Source organism: Wasmannia auropunctata, unplaced genomic scaffold (genome assembly GCF_000956235.1).
Source record: "Wasmannia auropunctata unplaced genomic scaffold, wasmannia.A_1.0 LD336101.1, whole genome shotgun sequence".
Classification (NCBI taxonomy): domain Eukaryota; kingdom Metazoa; phylum Arthropoda; class Insecta; order Hymenoptera; family Formicidae; genus Wasmannia; species Wasmannia auropunctata.
The window spans coordinates 5,363,834-5,385,599 of NW_012026789.1; the positions used below are offsets into that span (position 1 = coordinate 5,363,834).

Genomic DNA, 21,766 nt, shown 5'->3' on the forward strand with positions numbered 1-21,766 from the left:
TAATGTACTTTTATTTAGACTTCTAAATTTGATTTTAACGACTCACCTATATTCATTTCTTTATTGTACATCTGGCTCTGCCTTCATTTCGAGCGTATAACCTGCCTAACTTTTTCACGAAGTAAACGTTTTGGCAAATTGATAGTATTTGTCGCCATGTTGAGGTTAAAATGGATAACGAAATCTGTAATTTCTTAATTTTTCCTGCTTTTGGTACAAAATACACCAGAGCCAGATGCATTAGCATGTGTGTTTTAATCGTGGAAAAGGAAATTTTATTCTATGCGATTAATACGAAGTGTTTTGTATCCAACAAAAATGGTATTTTTGTCGATAAAACAGACGGCTTTAGCATCCTCTTAACTTCAGCAATTACGAGAACAGTCAACAATTAAGTAATGTCCATTATATTTCAGTTTATTATATTTATATTTCAAATTTTATGATGCACCATTAAAATGAGCACATTGTATAAAAACGTTTTTTTTTTTTTAAATAAACTGATCTTTTTTTATGATAAATTATGTTTGCAGTTCCTTATCTCTCGGAACTTTAAAATAATATTCCGGCGACAACACAGTACTTGTGTGGCAGGTCGGCTGTTTAGAAATGAGATTAGTGTCTTCGAGCAGACGATTCTTTTCTTCAAATAGCCAGTTGACCCAGGTCAAAGCGAAAAGGAATTATTTCTTGCCACGAGACGAAAGACGCAGAGGAAACCTCGGGCCTTAATCTGGCTTTAGGTCATGGCCGTGATTTTACGAGGCCCGGGTCGCTCTTCCATACGAATAAGCTTCAACCTACTCGGTTTTACGATCGCAGCTGGTTGTAGAAGGAAAAAATTGGCTGCGCTTCGCTCATTTCTTAATGGATTCATTAAAAAGAACACCATCTAGTAATCTGGTTTAATAATACAAAATAGAGAAAGATAAAAATATTACATGATAAATAAATATTACGTGATAAATCAGGAAACGCGGTAGCGGCTCCCGTCAAGTATATTTTTTCACTACATGACGATCAGGAGACGTTTGTACTGACAGTGACGCTACAGCATATCCTTTACTGGACGGATAACGTTTCTGTTAAAATATTTCCAGTGAAAGAAGAATTTGTGCATTAAACTTCAAAGTTTAATTTTTTCAACGGTAAAATATGTACATGTACATTTTATTACAAATTTTTTCCGAAAGTACTACATATGGTATATAATATGGATATTTGCAGTAACTGCTGGAATAAAATTCAGGATGTTAGAGAGATTCTGTAATATGGATCGCTGTAATGCGTGCTCTCTCATTAAATCCTTCCGAAAGTCATTCTCTCAAAGCCGCCATTCCCACGGTGTGACAAAGCCTTTAATGCCACAAGCAGGAGATCTAATGTAATTTATGTACAGACACGAGCAATCCCTACCGAGGCAACCTTGAGGCTACAACGATCATGCTCGGAGATATTTTGCTGCGAAAGTTCGATACGCGGCCCGGGAAATCCCATTAAAGTCCTGAAACTTCGTTGTTCCGTGCCTTCGTTTCCGCTTCCGTTACGCGCGTCACGAATGGCAAGCTTTCGCATGGAGGGATCATTCTTCCAATTATTTCCCTCTGGGTTCTCTTGCGCGAAGCGTGATGTTCAGATCGAAGTAAACGAACTTTTTACCTTTTAATGTTTACGACCCTTCGAAAAATCTCAATTTTCAACGTAATTCCCTAGTCTGTCTTCATAATGCAAGAAGGCATTATAGGTATACTGATTGGGTTAAGAAATATGAGAGGTACATGTTTACATGAAAAGGACAATTTTGCTGAATCCAGTTCTGAAAATAATTTTTGTTCAATAATCAAAATAATTTTATGCGAAAGTCAAAATGATTGCTAAAACATCAAAACGTTTTATAGTAATGCTTATCAATTTTAACATTCCAACAAATTATTTTCATGATTTAACAAAAAATTATTTTCAGATCTGTTTAGCAAAATTTTCAGATCTTTCAACAAAATCGTTCTTTCCGTGTACACTTAAAATTAAATTAGAATTTTTGCTGAAGCAAACGATATTGCTGTTGCGTGATAAATGAAAGACAAATAAAATAATAAATCTTTGTAGACTCCTTTTTTTCATTTTTGAGTAGCATTTTCGTCGGATCTGTTCGTATTTCGGTTCGCGCACCCCTCGTAAAACGCACGTGGCTCACGTGCTGCTTATCAGCGCTTTCTCCCTCGCCCGGAGGGCGCACGGTTCCGTGTCAGTACAGGAAGGAAACACGTGGTATGGCCAAACCTTGAAATCACCCGGGTGGGTCCCCGCGCGGGGCGCAGTCGCCCCAAGGACACCTTCACGCGCACAGTCGGTGTCCTTATTAAGGAGCAGGGTCAAACGCCACTCCTTGCTGAACACGACCGTGACTCCGGTCTCGCGTTACTCCCAGCTTTTCGGGTCAAGACCGCACGAGCTTATCCGCCTCATCGCCACCAGCATTAAGTTACCCCCGTGCTATTAAACAACGGCTGACATCCCCTATCGATTTCTCGTGAACGAAAGTGCCCTCCTTTCGAGGAAAAATACCACCGTCAATTAAACTACATTGAATTACTTGTGTACACAGAGGAGAGTAAAGATAAAATGTATTAGGAGCTAAAAAAACTGTGCGCATATCAGGTTTCAAAGAAGATGAAAATAAATGTATTAACAATTATTGCATATCACTTTTTAATATACATATTTTGTTTCATTTTCTTAGCATTTGCATCAAAATTTGCTTTAAGTATATTTTTAACAAAATTTTAGAAAAGAAAAGATAATCATTGTTGTAAAAGAAAAAAAGCTGTAATAAGTAAACATTATATTTCCGATAAACTTCTTGGCTTCTCTTTGTATTTACATGTCCCCTGAAAAGTAGTTCCGGGTCTACCATAAATACAGCTGGATCGATTCTCGTCCTTGGAAGTCTCCTGAAACATCTTACGGAAGAGGATATAGAGTCGTGAGAGATTCATATCTTCGCGATACAGATCCTATTGTCTCCGGAGAACGTGCTATTGGCGCAACTCTCGACTAGATCATCCGCTTCTATCAGCATATTCCTTGGGGATATGAGTAAGGATCTGACAAGATAGGTCGAGCATAAGAAGTTCTGATCTTCAAGCCTGATAAACTCGAGTAACATGCTTGTTGAATAAAATAATATCTATATACGTATTGGCGTCGTTTTTAAATCGAAAGTGGATTTAATTTGATTTAAAGAAAATAGTTAAACTTTATTTTAAAACTTGTATATAGGAGGCATGCAAAATATAAATAACGAATAATTAGAAATAATTAGAAATAAACTAGGCTACATAAAAAGGAAGTAGGTATTGTTTTGCGAAATCAATAGCGCGAGCGGCAACTGACTAAAAGCATAATGATTGTGTCAAGATATTATTCGAGTTCGTTTTGCAAAGCGTGACAATTGCAAACTGCGCGATAATGGAGTACTTATCTGCCACGAGCGATGCAATTCCGTCCCTATCTCAAGGCAGCCTTTTGCCTTTATTTTCGCGCCTCCTGACGGTTCGCGTGTCGCTGCGTTTGCCGATAAGTATTCATAAAATCGCGATGTCGGCGGATGCTGCGGAAGGCGGCAGCGAGCTCGTTCCTGTATCGAAACGCAGAGAGCGCAGGGGATGCTATTATATGTATATAACATATATTCGTGTGGGGGTGCCGGGTGTGCGCGCGCGTTTCTTTACAAGTAGGTCAATCGAAGAAGCGATACATCGGGAGTGAATTTCCATTTTCACGAGACTGGGCTTCGATTGCACTCGCCGCCGCAATTAGCGGCGACACAAACAACAATTTTAGTACAATTGGAAAAAAAAATCAGTCCTGAGGTACAACATTCGAGCGATCCACTCTCTCAATTGACTCGTGACGCTTTTAGCCAAACGAAAGCTTTGCGATTAAGCAGTCGCTAATCGTGACGATGCAAATAATGTATCTTATATCGCAAGGGTCCTATTTCTCATGCATTATTTATTTTTCAACGGCAAATACTTTGATCAATTCAAAGACGATTTTTTATTAACGAATGTCAAGGGAGATTGTCATTTATCGTAGTCTCCTAATTTTTAGCATCATATGTCTTTGTAATTAAGTTTTTTTTTCGAGCCAATTAAAATTCTACAAAGGAAATTTTATCTAGAATTCAAAATTTAATTTGGTAATACATTTTTTTCTCTAAAATTGACAACACAACTAATTTAGTTCAATTTGCATAAAAACTTTCTTTCAATCGCTTAATAATTAAAAAATTGCAATGCATCCGTTAATGAGAAGCGGATTTTAAATAAATCAGAATTATCGTTATTAATTAAAAAATAATGCGCAAGACAATAAGACACGTTGAGTAATATTGCGCGTTTCGAGAAACGCAACTGTATATTTAGTTATAAATAATATCAATATAATACTTTTTAATATTGATTAAATTTTTAGGAACATTTTAAGAAAATAATTTATTTATCAAAGTGATGGATTAAGTAATTACTTATAAAAAATTACAATTGTATATTCCTTTTGTATATTATATTATAATGTATTTTCTCTGTCATTTGAATGAAATTGGAATTAAGATCTTATATATTTCCGGTCGCATATTTATTCTTATAGGGCTGCACCTGGGTCTTGAATATAAGATACTAGAGAAAATCGCGAAGACTAATGCAATTATTTCACGAAAACGTCGTCTTTAGGGGCTGTGCATTATTTATGTTCCACGAGGCTGCCCCGCTTTAACCACACAAACCAATGACGGATATTAATTGCCGCTTCTCCAGGTCGCCTCTGTTGCACCCCGGAGGAGAGGGCAAAAGGAAAGATAAGACGTAACTCTTTAGCCGGGAGACGCGTAATTAAATCGTTCCGCGATGCTCTGAGGCTTTAATCGCAAAATGTAATTTTTCAACGTTTCTCTGACGGGGATATCGAGCTCGCTGGCTTTTTAATTACTTCGAAGTTTCTTCTCAGTCTGTTAGCATTCGGGAATAAAAATTTTGTCGGGTATCTAATTGTTTGCAACACTTCGGCACGCTTCTCTAATTCGCCGTTTTTGCACGCGCGCGCGCGCGCGCGCACGCTCTGTGTTCATGACTTCTTTTTTCCCTGCTTAAACAATTAGGAATGCCGAGAATTCTTCCGCCTTTAGATATTCCGACTATCAGGAGAAAGTTCTTATAATCGAACCGTGAGTTTTTTTAGTCTATTTCAAATATTTGCTTCGTTCAAGCGAATATCCCATCTTGCTTAACCGGACAATCAAAAACAGAGTGCTTCCACGTTTTTTACTGACCATTACAGGCTTTATTCTCCGAAATTGTATCGTACCTAGTATATTAAAATTATGATATTATATTGTTAATGTTTTTTTATAAATAGGGGAAAATTGCTGAATGTGTACCGGTCGTATAAATCGCATCAATACTTTACATTATTATTTAAAATAATCAACACTTAATAATGCAAATATTTTTTAACATGTGTTTTCATAATTTATGTTTCAAACGCAAAAATATTTCATATTTTTCGTGAATTATGTTTCATATTTTCATAATTTTATACCTTTATTATTAAATGTTAATTTAATTATATTAATTAATAATATAAAATATTGATAAAATGAATTAAACGACCGGTACGCAACTCTTCTCTATTAATTATATTATTAGTTCGTAGAAATTGTTACGTATTGTCTACATTTTCTCTTCTCTGTATATTTCTTATCATTCTTTCGTAATTCAACATTCTGTATTTTCTATATTTTTTCATATTTTTAATTTTTATTCGCATTATTTGATATCCTCTCATTATTATTCTACTTACATTTCATCCGTCTCTGCCACACGTGTCTATTTATCCCGTTACGCTCTCTTTTTGAATCCCGGTTCTTTTTATAGGTAAGAAAAATCTTTCTCCCCGTATACTCTAAGGAACTTTATTCCAGAGTGGGATAAATTTACCTGACTATCTTTATCCACATCTATTTCTGCATCATTCTTTATATTTTTTATGCGCGAGCAACGATTTTCGCTGATATGTTTAGATATCGGCCCTGAGAGTGGCCGTGCGAAAAAGGTTGAAGTTTTAGCGGGTTGCCCCAGTTTTCCGAAAGAGCGGCGGTGGCGGCGGCGGCGGCGGCGGTGGCGGCGGCGGTGGCGGTGGCGGCGGCGGCGATGGTGGTGGCGGTAGTGGTGACGGTGCTACGAGGCGGTGGTGAAAAGAGGGTTGCGACGCGGGGTTGCAGCGCGCGCCAGAGAGAGTCAGCTTATTTCTATCGATCCTGACGATAGTAGTTCCCAGTGGCCGCCTCGGCGGCGCGGCGCATGGCGACACGGCGCGGCGCGGCGCGGCGGCGGCGGCCACCTATGCTCCACGGCCTTTAATCCGTCGCGACGCCCCCAACCGTCGTCGGGACGTCGCCGTTGGTTCGTGGTCGAAAGAGAGCACGGAGAGAGAGAGAACCAGCAACAACGTCGCGCCAGCTGGTCCAAGGGATTCGCGCGTCATTTCGCCCTCGCACCATCTTCCTCTCTCTCTCGCTTTCTTCTCGCTCTCTCTTTCTCGCTTGCTCTTCGTCCACCGTTGCTCTCTTCCCGCGTTTCCGCGATCGATCGATCGCCACGATCGCGATCGACCCGCGATTTCACGCTCACGTGTGTACTCGCGTCGGAATGTTCGAGACGCGCTTGACTATCGACGACAAGAGTGCATCGTGACGAGACATCGTTTCTGGGCGACAACTCCGTTCTTCCGCAGCGGAACCGCAGCGGCGTTACGTCATCGTTCCGTCATTCCGCGCCGTGGAGGAACAGGTGCGCGTTGGTACGACACGGCCCGTCCTCGAGTGCGCGAGAGCGAGCAGATCGAGGGTGAGCGCAACCATCTGTTCGCTCGTTCGGACGAATCGCGCCGTTTGTCGCGAACGAAAGATGAAAAATCGGACATGGTGAATGAGGGATTAGCCGATGTGCGATTGTGGCTGGCAAAATCGAGTGCTTTATCGACGTGGAAGCATGTAAGACGTGGTGCACGAGACATTACCCCTCGCTAATATTTGTCTCGATGATGAAACGGGAAGAGTGGAGTTTCGTAGGAGCAAGGGATGCGATTCGAATGGTATGAGAGAGTACAATGTTTACTATACATATTGCATTAGGCGAAATTGTGCACTACTCTGAAACTGGGTCATAAAATAAGGAAAACGAAAAACGGGTTTAAGAGTTGACAGTAAACAGTAATTTGTGCGATTGCTGCAGGATCTTTCGAATAAATGAAACAAGCAAGTGGATAAAGGAGATGTATACGTGTATATGTACGAATTATTTTATAAAATGACGTTTCAGAACTACAAAACAAAACGTAACTGGCTAACAGAATTCATTAAAACAACACGAAAGCTTCTTAACAAACGTAAATCATTTTCGATATACATTCACCTTCCTATATTTCGCAAGATAAATTCTTTGCGGAATTACAATGTAGAATCCTCGGTGTGTCGATAGTCTAAAGTACAACTTACATGTGATTTAATATGTATTAGTTTCGTTTACATTTTCGATATTGATCTTTATTAATCTTTGAATATGTATATTCACACGCGTATGAGATTTGCTGAACTGTATATCAAATAGCCATGCCGATTTGAACATCCGCTTTAAATGCATTCAATCCGGAGTCACTTATAATGTTGTTTTCTAGTTATATTTCTAGTTAGCTTTGTAATTCTATGATATGTATAAATCGTACAAAGGACTTATAAAATAAAAGGTTGAATGTTTTTCAAAAAAGATTTGTTCAGCGGATTATTCTCATGCTTTATTCTCAAGGCTTTTGTTTATTTTTATGAGTTCTATTAGCTAATTACATCTTGACGTACATGTACATTTCTATTTAAATTATTAATTTCCACTCGTATAAGTATTACGTAGTATTATGACATATCTACCCTAGATTTAAAGAGGAAGTATACACTTGATGATGTTAGATTTCAAATCGTCCTCGCGTGTATGATATATTAAAATTATTTTGCTGAAAGACAAATCAGATTCCTAAATTGCAGAAATGCTCAACTTGTCGCATTACCGTGCTTTATCGTCGTAAAGTTATTCAAGAGCGCGGGGGATGTCCCTTTTAGGTATATTGCGCAACATCGCGATACTGGAAAATCCGTTTCCTGCGCCCGTCTCGCGAAAGGGGGTCGGCACGCGTAATTAAAGCCTCGAATCGAGAGCACACGATAATGCGATCCGTGCCGCGAACATGACCGGTTAGTTGGTGACACGCGCGTCAACGTCGACGCGCGTGTCCGACTGGCGGAAACGTATGCTGCGGACATCTACGCGCATCCGGCGCGCACTCTCCTCCACCACGCCAGAGACACGTAAATCCCCGTTTAGCGCGAGCCAATCGGCGACGGAGGATCTCGGGAATGTGGCGGATAGATCGATTCGACCAAACTCTTTGGATTCGACAGCTCTATTAATCACCAAGCGACAATAAATTATAGATAAGAAGATACATGTTATTTCTCTTACGATATACAGAAACTTTTATCGGACTTTTTTTATAAGATATTTTCTTTTATTCTTTATAAACTGTTTTCTTTTATTTTCTGCTTATATTGGATGTTGTCGAAAAAAATATAATAAATAAATAACTAATCTGTATATAAAGTTTTGTTATCATTTAGCAATTATACATATATAGCACACGAAAATTTCAAACGTCACTAACAATAAGTAAAAGACGTTACGTTTGCTGTGAAGTGAAGACATTGTTATTTAAAAGATTATCCTAAAAGATGAAATTATCCCGATAATTTATTTTCTTTAACAACATTTTTATAATGATAATGATACAAGCATAATTTGTTAATAATTGTTATTCTTTTATTATTAATGTTACAATAGAAGCGAAGAAACGTATTGCAAATCAAAACTGGAACGATGGAAAACTGGCTCGTTCGATTTATCGACAATAAAAGGACGATAATGCCGCAGAACATTTTCCTGAAATGTGTCAGACTTTTGCAGGATCCTATTCTTTTTATTGCTATAGCAAGGCTCATTGGTATTCACGCTGAGAACATGAGCCACTTTTTCACGCGCTATATAATAATACTAAGAATTAACAATAAAGTGATACAGCATTATTTTCATTACATATTAATGACACGTAATAATATAATGATCAAAATAATATTTTATTAGTATTTCAAATATTAATAATAATATTTTATTAACATATTAAAATAATATTATTCTATTAAAATAGAAGTGTATGAATATTTGAATAATGATTATATATAAATGTGTTTAATTTATGCGAAACGCGCGGTTACAGTTTATAAATAATCTAGATATATTCTGAGTATCGAGTGCCACGCGTGTGCGACGAGAGCGACTTGGCATTCGTTAAAAGATAAGCGAAGGGCGAAGCAAGCCGGATGCACTCGTGACTCTCTCGCGAGCCGGCAGCCGTGTAACTTGAACTTAAACTTATGTCCCCGGCGGCAGCTCCGCCAACCGTTAAGCCGAGGTCTTCGTTAACACGAGCGAGCAAAAGCTGTCGCCGCGCGCCGTCGTCGAGCGATTGTGCGCCTTGAGGTTGTGTACGTCGCTGACGGAAATCTTCATGTTATGTACCATACAACCGTCCACCGACGACATGATGACGTGCAACCTTCGTGTAATTTCGCTCGAAATTAAACGTACATTTCACGATCAACGGCAAGCATGTCCGTAAAAGGCTTTCAAACGACGAAAAAAGAAGGAATTAACGCGGGCGTCGCGTTACGCTCGAAAAGTTATCCTCGTATTTTATCGTCGAGCGTATAGTAGACGCCGAGAATGGCCGAGGCGTTTTTTCTAGCCTGTGTGTTAGTAAACCTCCTCCACGAATTGATTTCTTCAGTTTGTTTATGCCTGCGTATGTATGTGTGTGTTGTAAGGGCGTAAGCACATGGATTTAATGCTTTCCGCCGACTCGGCCGCCCGATGCGTAAGCGCTTACGTAGGGCGTTTCATTGATCGAACGCTCTTTTGCGTCATGCTCTCGTGCCGTTTATACGAATTCATATACGATCGCTATTATTGGACTGTTTGTCATTTACGACATCAGAAAGCAATTGAATGTGGAAGATCGTTTTAATGGACTTTTCGAAAAAAAAAAATTACCCTCGCGACTACATTTTATCTTTCCTTTTTGAAATAGATATAGCAGTATCAGATGATTAATTCGTGCGACGTATTTTCGTTATAATGGATAATAAACCACATTTGAGAAATTGGTCAACAATTTCGTTCTCCGCGGGAAATTTGTGCGGTTCGTTAAAATTTCACGATTTTAAGTTGTGATTTTGGGATTAATTGTGCCTTGGTGCAATTTGCAACACCGAATATAATGCGCGTCGAAACCCCAGCGTATAATTTTAATGAAATTCCCACATTTCTTCAACGGAATTCGTGCTTCGTCCGACCGTGTTTAAAGCTGTATATTTTGCGCGGGAGCGAGGCAGTTCAGTGCGTATTCAGGATGCCATCATTCGCGCGAGTCTTCTCGCATTATGCGTCTCGTTATGGCGAAGTACACTTCGGACTCGCGAAAACCGCGTGGCATGAATTCACGGCACGAATTTCCCAACCGGTCTTCTTAATTAACGTGATAATCGCGCCTATAAGAATCGTGATGGAAATTTGCATTTTGATACACGATTAAAATGCAGATGCATTGACATGCGAAATGTATCCGGGCGTAAATCTTAAATTGAGGACACGCGCTCGTCTGATTTATAAATATTTATAAATCAATTTATCTCTCTCCTCGGCGTTCTCGGGTTACGGCAGGAATTAACCTAGCTTTACCTCAGTATATATTTTTTTAATAGAAATGCATCATGCGATTGTTAATAATAATGTAATAATTGCAGTAATTTCATATTTCTGAAAATAATTGTTGATGCTAAACGTGGACCGTCTCTTTTATTTTTTCAGGGAGGTTCGTACCGTTGTATTGAATAAAGGCTCCTCTGGTCTGGGCTTCAACATCGTCGGCGGTGAAGATGGCGAAGGCATCTTCATCTCGTTCATTCTAGCCGGAGGTCCGGCCGATCTTAGCGGTGAATTACGCAGAGGCGATCAGATATTGAGCGTTAATGGTATCAATCTCCGAACAGCCACCCACGAGGAGGCCGCCGCGGCTCTTAAGGTGAGAGTCCATCAAGTATCTTCGATACTTTGCTTTATATATTATTAAACGATGCGTGTAATCATCATAGAATTCAGGAAGCCCTTTTAGTCTCGACAAAAGATAATTCGTTAAACAAAATTTCATATGAAATATCTTGTTAATTTGAATTAAAATATTAAATATCGAGGAATGTCAATTGCGTAAACGATAATTTTGAGATTTTAATATTTTGCAAGTTGTGATTCATCGAAAATAATAGATACGGTTTCTTTTCATTCACGCGGTATTCAGGGTACTGGTCAGACAGTGACAATCGTGGTGCAATACAAACCGGAGGACTACAACAGATTCGAGGCGAAGATCCAGGATCTTAAACAACAAATTTCGCAACAGAATGTGATGACAGGCACCCTCATGAGGACCTCCCAGAAGAAATCACTCTACGTGAGGTAAATTATCTTCACGATCATCTTTCGCCGTTTCAATCATTTATCCCGCAGAGTCCTGATCTCGTTTAAGTAGAGTTAATTAACACGTAGCTTTGTTCGCGTAAAATAAAAAGATAAACATTACGGTATTTTCTCTCCAAAGAGCGTTGTTCGATTACGACCCCAACAAGGACGACGGTCTGCCGAGCCGCGGCCTGGCGTTCCGTTACGGCGAGATCTTGCACGTGACGAACGCCAGCGACGATGAATGGTGGCAGGCGAGAAGAGTCACCCCACAGGGCGAGGAAGAAGGTCTGGGCATAATACCCTCGCGCAGGCGATGGGAACGTAAGCAACGTGCCAGGGACCGCTCCGTCAAGTTCCAGGGGCACATGCCGGTCATTCTTGATAAGGTGAGTCTGATGAGAATTTCTCCAAGCTACTAATTTCTCCGAAAATGTCGCCGAATCACGAAATTTAATACAAAATAATAAATATAGCTCTCTCGTTAAACATTCAAGTGACAACTCGTATTTATACGAAAATTACCATGTAGCGTTTAACCACTACGGATTTTTGTACGAATGCAACTCGTTTTAATTATGTGTTTTTATCTTTAATAAGCTATTTTAATCCTCGATATTTTTTGATGTGTCAATTTGATATCACTTTCTCATCTCAGGAATATTCGATATAAAATACTAAATTAAAGAATCTGAGCAAAACGATACAAAAAATTGATAATCATTTTATTATTAAAATTAATTGGAAAATTTTTTATAGGGTTTCTTTGCAGCATACTTTGATTGCGCAATATTCTCGCGATATGAAATGATTCGTAATAACGTGCGTAATAAAAAAAACTTGTCCGTCCGATAATGTTTCGTTCTATTTCTCATTAACACTAACGAGGAGAAATGTCTAATTAAATATTTGTCACAATCGATAGCCACATGGCTGTTTCAGTTTGCAAATTTGATATGATCAAAGAGCTAGTTTCCGTGACAAACGTTGCAGCTGATTTTCCTCTCTAAAAAGAATCCAATTTCTTCAACGTTGACAACAAATCGCGAATTGTAGTTAATAAATTTAGTTTAGAAGTTTGTGTAAATATAATATTTTAACTTAAAAATTCGTATTTTATATGAAAATTATCATATAATTTAATGTTTTCAGATTTTTGTACAAACGTTATTTTAACTGAGTTTTTTTAATACTTTGTTCTTCAAAGATTATAAATATTTGACAAAATTGTTTCTTATGAATGGATTCGTCGTCGCACAAAATTACGAAGTATGTGATTTGTCGATCGCATCGCAGTAAACTTGTTGATTTCAGCAATCAACTCTAGACCGGAAGAAGAAGAACTTCTCGTTTAGCAGGAAGTTCCCATTCATGAAGAGCAAAGACGACAAGTCTGAAGATGGCTCCGATCAGGAACGTGAGTGTCTAGAACGTGATTGTCATTCCCTCCCCCTCTCCTGCACGTTCTGTGCATGTTCTGGCCCATATTTACTGTGTTTTACGTGTTTTTTCTCGCCATATGTATCCGCCTATACTTATACTGAGCGATTTTTAACCGCTGAGTTTACGAAGTTATGCCTCACCCTCAAGCCTCGGGCCACAGTCCCTCTGCAATCGATGGGTTCAATTTTTATTAATAATTCGTAATTCCACCGTCCTGCAGTAAGCTCGGAAAGTTTAAATTAGAACGACTTATAGCTCAAAATGTGAAAATAGAAAAACTTCTTCGTTGTTTATATTAGTAAAGCAACTTTTTACACGCGCGATGTTACGCCAGTGTTTGCCTAAATATTTAATGCGTTTACAATTTCTTACACAAATATCGTCTTAAAAGTGAATACGTTAAGGTTTTTAAATATGCAGCCACAAGAAGAGTTGTAACAAAAGTTGATGCGTAACATTCCATGATTTTCCGTGCAAAGAGCGAGAATATAATTTTTATTTGAGCAAGCAAGACTATTGATAAAGTCCCAATTTCTGGTGCGATGAGCCTTGATCAGACACGCCCAAGTCCCGAATGAGCTTTTGTGTTTTTTACAATGTGAAAACGTGACATGTGTTTTGTTTTGCCTGCTTGTGTAGGAACGCCCACCACACCCGAGAATGAGAACGATCCCACCCGTAAGTATCTTAATTAGACATGTAATAAGCTCTGTAAATGTATGCTTTCGCCATTTTTCATGCAATGACGCCAGCAGTGACGCAAGCTTCAAAATCCATGTCAAAACATTAAACACGTGATTTCAGTCGAAATTTTAGCAATATATTAAACTTAAGAATGTAATTCACGTGTAATTTAAAAAAAAAAAACTTTTTTTTCGATTCTTTATTTCTAGTGAAACGTTAATTTGTATTGTAGAATAATGATTGCCGGAATTTAAGAATTAATAATATGTTGGAAATGTCTTATTTTATTATAATAAAAGAATTGATATTGTTGGTTTACAGTATTTGATTTTAACGAAACGTAATTTATCTTGCTTCGAATCGAATTCGGATTTTGGCCGAAATTGAATCTCGCAATGTTCGCATCGCGCGCGACATCGCTTGCGGGCAACCACTGTGTCATCATTCAGCAACCGCAGCAGCTTTATTTGCGCCCTCCGACCTCGCTTGCGCATGCACCCTGCACCTTGAACTTTTCTGCCTCGTGCAGAGTCTCTGAAACTAACATCCCGACCGACACGCTCTTATCTATACGCTCTCGACTCCGCTTCTAACTTTCGGCTTTTCACTATTAGAGGTTCACAAGGTAGTCCGTAGTAACGGTCCAGCACGGTAGAGCGATGTTCCTCTCAGAGTTCGCATTCTTTCACTCTTTCTTTTTTTTTTTTTACTTTTCTTCACGAAAAAGGATAGTATAGACGCGATAGAAGCGCAGCCAGTTCATCTCAAAGATCGCGTCACGAAGCACATCATCCTCCATCATCAAATGCGAAATTCAGCGATAAAACCTCGGGATCGGTAAAACCGAGAGAGAAATGTTTAAAGTGTTAGATGCATGTACGTCGGCATTCTCATTGTACGTGTTAGATCGAGAGGAGATCTCGCTCCTCGAGCGACATAACACGCGATTCGGGTCTCTGACCTCGTAAACTGGAAGGTACACACGCTTCTTATAACACTTAGCTGACGGCGAAAGGAAGAGTGTTACAGTCTTGAGTTGTACACACAGCTGATATTGTTTTTTTTTTATTTACATCAGACGCGATGTTTTTCTCGAGCATGAGCGTCTCCGTAACGAGCGGGACTTTAACGATTATTCATCGATGTCGTGAGAGAAAAAAACACTTTGATGATGCAAACTACGCTGTATTACATCTCTAACGTAATGCTTCCACAAATAACATGCGGTAAAAAAACGTACGATACGTTCCGTGATCATTGCACGAGGGGATGTTGCATTCCCCATGCACGAGACATTCGATCATGACGATTAAATCATGACTTCGAGGAAGAGAATAATTCGGACGATTCGAATCCATTCGCGTGTCGTGTCTCGAATCTGTAAAACACACTCGCATCTTCATGGTCCATCGAATCCATCCCGTGCGTAGCATATCGGAATCGCGCTCAGTAGGAGAGTCCTCGAGAGTCTATAGCGCTTGTAATTAATTCTAGCGATAAATTAACGGCCGCTTACTTAGTACGCAACGTATACTGAAATGTATTCAACTTGTTATGTTCTAGCATTCATGCTGTGCTACACCCAGGACGACACTAACACTGAAGGTAATCATGTCTCTCTTCTCTCTTCGCTCCCGCACTTTCTATTTCGCTATTTCTTTAGCCTCCCTCCCTCCCACTCTCTCCCTATTTATCTATTTATTTCTATTTATCTATCTATCTATCTATCTATCTATCTGTCTATCTAGCTATCTATCTCTATCACAGTTTCTGTCTACCTAGCAATCTATTTATCTATCTACCTATCTATCTATCTATCTATCTATCTTTTTCTTTCTCCTTTTTCTCTCTTTCTCTATATATATATACATATAGTATTTCTCCTATATACTCTTCCTCACGCCGAAGAGATCGTATTGCCTGGGTCAGCCATGCAGGATAATGAATTTCGGTCATGATATTGTTTCGCGATTAACGCACATGCTCGGATAGGTTGATATAATTAATATCGGTACAAGAATTACATTAGTGTTAATTATCACGTTAACGCTAATTACCTGCTGCAGTATTGTTCAACGTAAAAGAAGTGCGATTATGTTAACGTTCACGTAGTTAGAGAGGATAAGTTCCGCGTAGCGGGCTTCAAATTTCGATGTGCAACAATAAGGCTTCGAAATTTACAATTATATAGTACTCGTGAAACATGTTTCTGACCGGAAATCTCATCCCTCTGCTCGTCCACCATTTCATCCTTGCGAGAGATGATCGATCATGCTTGCATTCATTTACCAGCAATAATTCAACAGCCAAATATATATATGATGTCGGCCTTCATTATACGTCGCCATGGGCAGTATAGCATATCTATTGTTTTGTTCCAATGGCAGTACACTATGCATATTCATACTGAGATGAAAAGGCCAATTCGAAATCTTCATTAGTTAATAATGATGAGGTCCGTATAGCTGAAGCAATATATATTAGCAATTTATTCAGACCTGAAGAATACAGGTAACCTGCACTCGCGCGAACATTAATATGCAATAGGACGGTTGAAAAAGAGATGATTAGGAAATGTGATCTTAATATGTAAAAAACATACGTTTTTTTTTGTTTTTCAATATCTCTATACTCTATACGTCAATAAGAGCAAAACTTATTATTCTATAATATCTGAAATAGGGACTACATTATGAGAATATATCAATGTGATTTCGAGTTGGGCTCAAAACGCTCGCCGATTACCGAGAGCTTACGGCGACTCGTCGCATACGCGTTGTCTGTCCGCGAAATTTCACGCGCCTCTTTTAGAGTCTCATCTTAGGATCTCAATTGTCCGATACTCTTAATTCCTCCGTCGCCGCCGTTTGTCACTCGCCTCTCATTCATCACCGTATTTGCCCTTCTGTAATTTGTTTATCTTTATCTATCTCTCTTTTCTTATTCATTCAAGATTTGTCTTGCGCTACAGGGAGTAGAGAAATTTTGTTTCGCGTTCAGCTGCCATATATGGAGGAACTCACGTTAGTTTATCTGGAACAGGAGGGCGACGAGCCCAATGACCAGCTTAGTAAGTCGTAGCCGACAAGCAAATGTGTGAACCGTAGTGTGGGCGCGGTGTGCGCGCACACACAGAAAGCCGAGTTGTTCCTCTAGGGAAAAACTAACAGCAGATCGCAGCAGACGATTTGTAACCCTGTCGACGGGCGATTATCCCGAAGAGAATATTCGTGAGGTTGTAATAACTGAATAATATTGTTTGCAATCCCTGCGTCAGTGCTAACTCGTCCTTGATGTCGATCTTTCGATCTCCCATTAAACGCTTCCTTGCTGTTACGTCGATATTTGGACACGGGCCCAAGATCGCGAAATTCGTTTAAACGCGCTGCCGCGATTGCACGGGATAGATAATTTGGCAATGGGCCTCGATATACTCATCATGTTTTCGCTATTATCGATTTTACATTAACTTGCGACGCGAGTTAGCGCAATACTGGTTCGTCGGTTCGCGTCGCGCGTACAACTTTTCACCAAACTTATTTTCCGACGATAAAAGTCGCGATTGAAATTGAAGAGCAATCACCGGAGTACAATACGCCGGTTTAAGGCACCAATCGAGAAAACGTCTTGTCTCTTTCGACAGCCGTTAATTTCCTCCGGGCTTCTCCTCGCGTTAAATTACTGACGAGACGCGCCCCGCGCTGCACAATTGAGACGGCGCGCACGACGTGCTGCTATCGCGACCCGTTTTCTCGTTTTCTTTCCCGCCACTCTCCCGCCACTTCTTCCTCCTCTGATCGTAGAGCCCGTAGACATTAACAGCAGCAAAACGCAATTAGGACGCTCAAATAGACGAAGAAATCGCTTTCGTCGCTTCTTCTCGTCGCGCCGGAAACGCGACGGCGAGTTCCTCTTCCTTACGCCCGCGCGAAAGTTTCCGGACCACGTATTCGATTATCGCGATTGAAACCCGAGAAGAAGCGACGTGGCCGCATTAATATCGAATTTGTAACATGTGTAGCGTCGCGCGGTATTGATTACAAATGGAGACCCCCAACTTCTTCTATCTCTTTCTCTATCTCTCTGTTTCTCTCTCTCTCTCTCTCTCTCTCTCTCTCTCTCTTTCTCTTTGCCAAGTATTGGTTTATAGACGCTATACATACTAACGCCACAATTGTGCACCCCCCGACGTCCCTGGATCGCTTAAATTTATTAGTCATTAAAAAGTATATAGCTTGCCTCCCGCTTTCGATTTCACCCGAACGCTGAGAGCATGCTCGTGACTCGTCCAACGAGAGAAATGTGTACTTGTCCGAAAACGCCAAATGGATCAGCCAAGAGCCGGGGTCCGCTTGAGACAGTTGAAGGACCGTCGCTGGACATGATCGATCTGTCGAGTCACCAGCCAGAGACTGTTTCAAGTGGCCCCGACGAACGCACATCGCTCTGTGTGTAACATTGTCCCGCGTCCGTTTTCGTGGAAGTGTCAAATTAATCAATGACATCATCGGGGTCCGTCGTCTAGAGAGCCTCTGTCTTTCGGAAGCGGGATCGGAAGGAGGGCCGCTCGGGTCTCGTGTTTGTCTTCTTCTTGGATGAGAGTGTTGTCGCTTTTAATATATTTTTTTCTGCTGTCTTGAATGGGCGGACTTGCGCGCCGCCCGAAGGTTCGAAGGAGATTGCGATGATCGCTTGTAATCGATCGACGACGAGCTCCCCTTTCGAGTCTTCGGGGAGAAGGGGGGCAACGTCTTGGAGTCGTCCATGTACATTTGATTGAATCGATTGCAGGCAGCGAAGAGAACGTGCTCTCGTACGAGGCCGTGCAGCAGTTGACGATACAGTACACGCGTCCCGTGATCGTTCTCGGGCCCCTCAAGGACCGCATCAACGACGATCTCATCTCCGAGTTCCCTGATAAATTCGGCAGCTGTGTTCCACGTGAGTTACTCGATAATCTGATACGATTACCGACAATAGAGTCTTTTTTTACGGCACTGTATTATCGATCTTTTGCGCATTTGCCTGCAGACACGACTAGGAGTAGAAGAGAGTATGAAGTGGACGGACGAGATTACCACTTCGTGGCGTCGAGGGAGCAAATGGAGAGGGACATACAGAATCATTTGTTCATAGAGGCCGGACAATATAACGACAATCTTTACGGGACATCCGTTGCGTCTGTGCGAGAAGTGGCTGAGAAGGTACGTATAATTTTTAATAACACACACTCGATCTTTCAACAGACTTTGCTTGTGTTACGTTGTATTTATATTGATTAATTATAATATTGAATTGAAATTGATATTATATTGAAAAATATTTGTAATTGTTGCTTTTAGGGCAAGCACTGTATTCTTGATGTGAGTGGGAATGCTATCAAGAGGTTACAAGTAGCACAACTTTATCCCATTGCCATCTTTATCAAGCCGAAATCGGTGGAGTCTGTCATGTAAGTTCAGTAATCATCGGTCGCTTTGAATATGAAAAGATTTCATTGTCCGTTTTGCTAAATCTGGCGCTCGTAATTTTACAGGGAGATGAACAAGAGGATGACCGAGGAGCAAGCGAAGAAGACATACGAGCGAGCACTCAAGATGGAACAAGAATTTGGTGAATACTTTACTGGTACGTCTCGTTTACGTTTAAAAGACTTTCTATTAGATTTTGATTTGATAAATAAATAAAATTCAGTTAAACTTATTAATAAAATATTTATTAATTTTTCATAAAAAATGCTCATATAACATTCTAAAATTTTAAACGACATAATGCAACTCATTGTATTGAATTTGTGCAAATTTAATTATTTAAAATTTGAAAAAATCATCTAAAAAAATCGATATTTGACCTAATACGATTTAAGTATTCTCGTCACGAAAACTCGCTGTACTTTGTTCGCAGCCGTCGTTCAAGGAGACACTCCCGAGGAGATCTATGTGAAAGTGAAGGAGGTCATCTCCGAGCAATCAGGACCGAACATCTGGGTTCCCTGCAGGGATCAGCAGCTGTGACGTCCTGCCCCCCACGCTCAGCACGGGCCCAACGCCTGGACCCTGCCACCGAGGCGACAAGCTTAATTATTCACGATAAATACGATTAAGTAACGCTCTAACACCCTTTCCTCTAATCCCTTTTTCCCTCCTGTATCCCATATCCATGTAGCACAAAGTCCCTACTTAAGACGCGTAACACGACGTAAAAATCGCCGCAGAGAATTTAAGCCGAAAGAATACTTAAATGATAGGGCACACACGATATCACCGACCATTTTTCCCCGCGGAGAATTGATAAAGTCAGTCGGGATTTATTCTTCTCCGAGTTCAAAATCTAATGGAAGATCGTCGAGAGGGAAACGAGGAGAGCTGAGCACACTCGCGCGTGCTCGTCATGTTGAATTTTATCGCAACCGATGTTTCTGATATATATAAAAAAAAATCGACAGAGAGAAATTCGTAAACTTTTATCGCATGATCGTTGATTATTCGTATGTGATCGTCCCTAATTTTATTAATTAACCTCGCGAGAGAATTTAGAGGTGTTGTATGTACAATTGCTCGAGAAGATTATAGATCGGCGTGCGCCGGAATCGAGTCGGCCGGCAACTCGGAAGAGTTCGCTCGAACTCGACCGAGCCTATCAGCTGCGAAATGCGAACGCTTTTTCGGTCATGCTCGGGCGCGGTATTTTTTAATGTACTTAAGCGCAGTTAGCGCGTCGGGAAATGTCGAGCGGATTCGACGACCTCGACGGGAAAAGGGGGAACCGCGGGTATAGGAGAGAAAACCGTAGCCCCTCACGACGTTGTGTATGTGTTAAACGAACCTCACAGGATTAAAAGAAACAGTAAAAAAAAAAAAGAAAAAGCAGAAAAAAAGAGAAAAGAAACCTCACAGGACAAATCTTTAGATGCTAGATATACATAACGATATATAATGTTTTGTACAGCTAGATGATTAAGCCAGTAAACTGGGTTATGTGCAACATTATATTTGTGGAGTGGGCGATGCGGGGAGAGAAAGAGAGAGCGAGAGGAAGAGCAAAAAAACACAATTGTAATTTAAATATCACTACTAAATTATTATTATAGTAGGTATTATTGTAAATACATATTATATACTCGCGTGTATCGAGACGGAGGGGCATAGTAGGATGAAGAAGGATCAAAGAAGAGATGTAGGGAGAGAGAGAGAAGCCTGAACAAGGTTTTTTTCTTTCACGCGCGTCTCGGCTGCATGGTGTCACTCTGTGTCGTGTGGCGAGATAAGGTATTTTCACGCCGATCATTCGCGTTCCCGTAGAAAGTCTCGGCGCGAGCGTAGGTGTACGCTGCTCCTTCGTATCTTAAGATATAGTTCTTGGCACCGGATCAGCAGTCGCCGCTGATCGTGAGGTCTAGCTTGCACGTGGTCTTCAAGCAGTTCCGGTTGAAGGGGAGAAAGAGAGAAAAATCACTTACGAGTATACTTATGATTCTGCGGGAGGGGGGGGAGGAATCGCGAAAGGCGCGAACGGACAAAATTGTGACGCTTTGAAAAGAAAAGAGGACGCAAATGCGGCCGATCGGGTTCCGTTGTGGGAATACTGAGAACTGAATTTGCCGAATAATTAAGCGAAGGTTCTTCATTGATAAACTCGCGTCCAGAATGCGGCTCTCCAATATCCAATATAGATAGCCAAATCTGCCCAAGAGTATTGCAAGCTGCGCTTGCATTACGTTAGTAGAACTCCAGCAATAGTCTACTATCTTTTTAATATATCAGTAGAAATGTATCAGAAAACGAGTAGCCTCTGCCATTATGACAATGATGGCAAAGCTATGCTCCATTCCTGCCGCATTTCTATTGTTATTTTATAGCTGATAAGTCATAATGGCAGAAACTGAACTTAAAGAGGACACAATGGATAGGAATTCGTTCTGAAATCACGCTCGAATTTGCTGGCATACCGCTGCATTTTGCTGC

General features: G+C 40.4%; 1 protein-coding gene across 8 annotated transcripts in view; it reads left to right on the plus strand.

Annotated features, from left to right (window-relative positions):
• LOC105460273 (disks large homolog 4) overlaps nucleotides 1-20,662 on the plus strand; it is a 305,292-nt gene extending 284,630 nt beyond the window's left edge. For 3 of the 8 annotated variants that reach the window (XM_011706715.1, XM_011706708.1, XM_011706722.1), the window contains 12 exons: nucleotides 11,028-11,241; nucleotides 11,515-11,672; nucleotides 11,815-12,064; nucleotides 12,990-13,092; nucleotides 13,758-13,796; nucleotides 15,366-15,407; nucleotides 16,756-16,872; nucleotides 18,594-18,743; nucleotides 18,834-19,006; nucleotides 19,145-19,254; nucleotides 19,339-19,430; nucleotides 19,707-20,662. In XM_011706715.1, coding sequence (XP_011705017.1) covers nucleotides 11,028-11,241; nucleotides 11,515-11,672; nucleotides 11,815-12,064; nucleotides 12,990-13,092; nucleotides 13,758-13,796; nucleotides 15,366-15,407; nucleotides 16,756-16,872; nucleotides 18,594-18,743; nucleotides 18,834-19,006; nucleotides 19,145-19,254; nucleotides 19,339-19,430; nucleotides 19,707-19,816 — 1,558 coding nt within the window. In that variant the 3' untranslated portion in view covers nucleotides 19,817-20,662. The remainder of the gene's footprint in view (nucleotides 1-11,027; nucleotides 11,242-11,514; nucleotides 11,673-11,814; nucleotides 12,065-12,989; nucleotides 13,093-13,757; nucleotides 13,797-15,365; nucleotides 15,408-16,755; nucleotides 16,873-18,593; nucleotides 18,744-18,833; nucleotides 19,007-19,144; nucleotides 19,255-19,338; nucleotides 19,431-19,706) is intronic. The other 5 variants (XM_011706727.1, XM_011706733.1, XM_011706750.1 and 2 more) reach the window with 5 other exon arrangements.
• The last annotated feature ends 1,104 nt before the right edge of the window (nucleotides 20,663-21,766 follow it).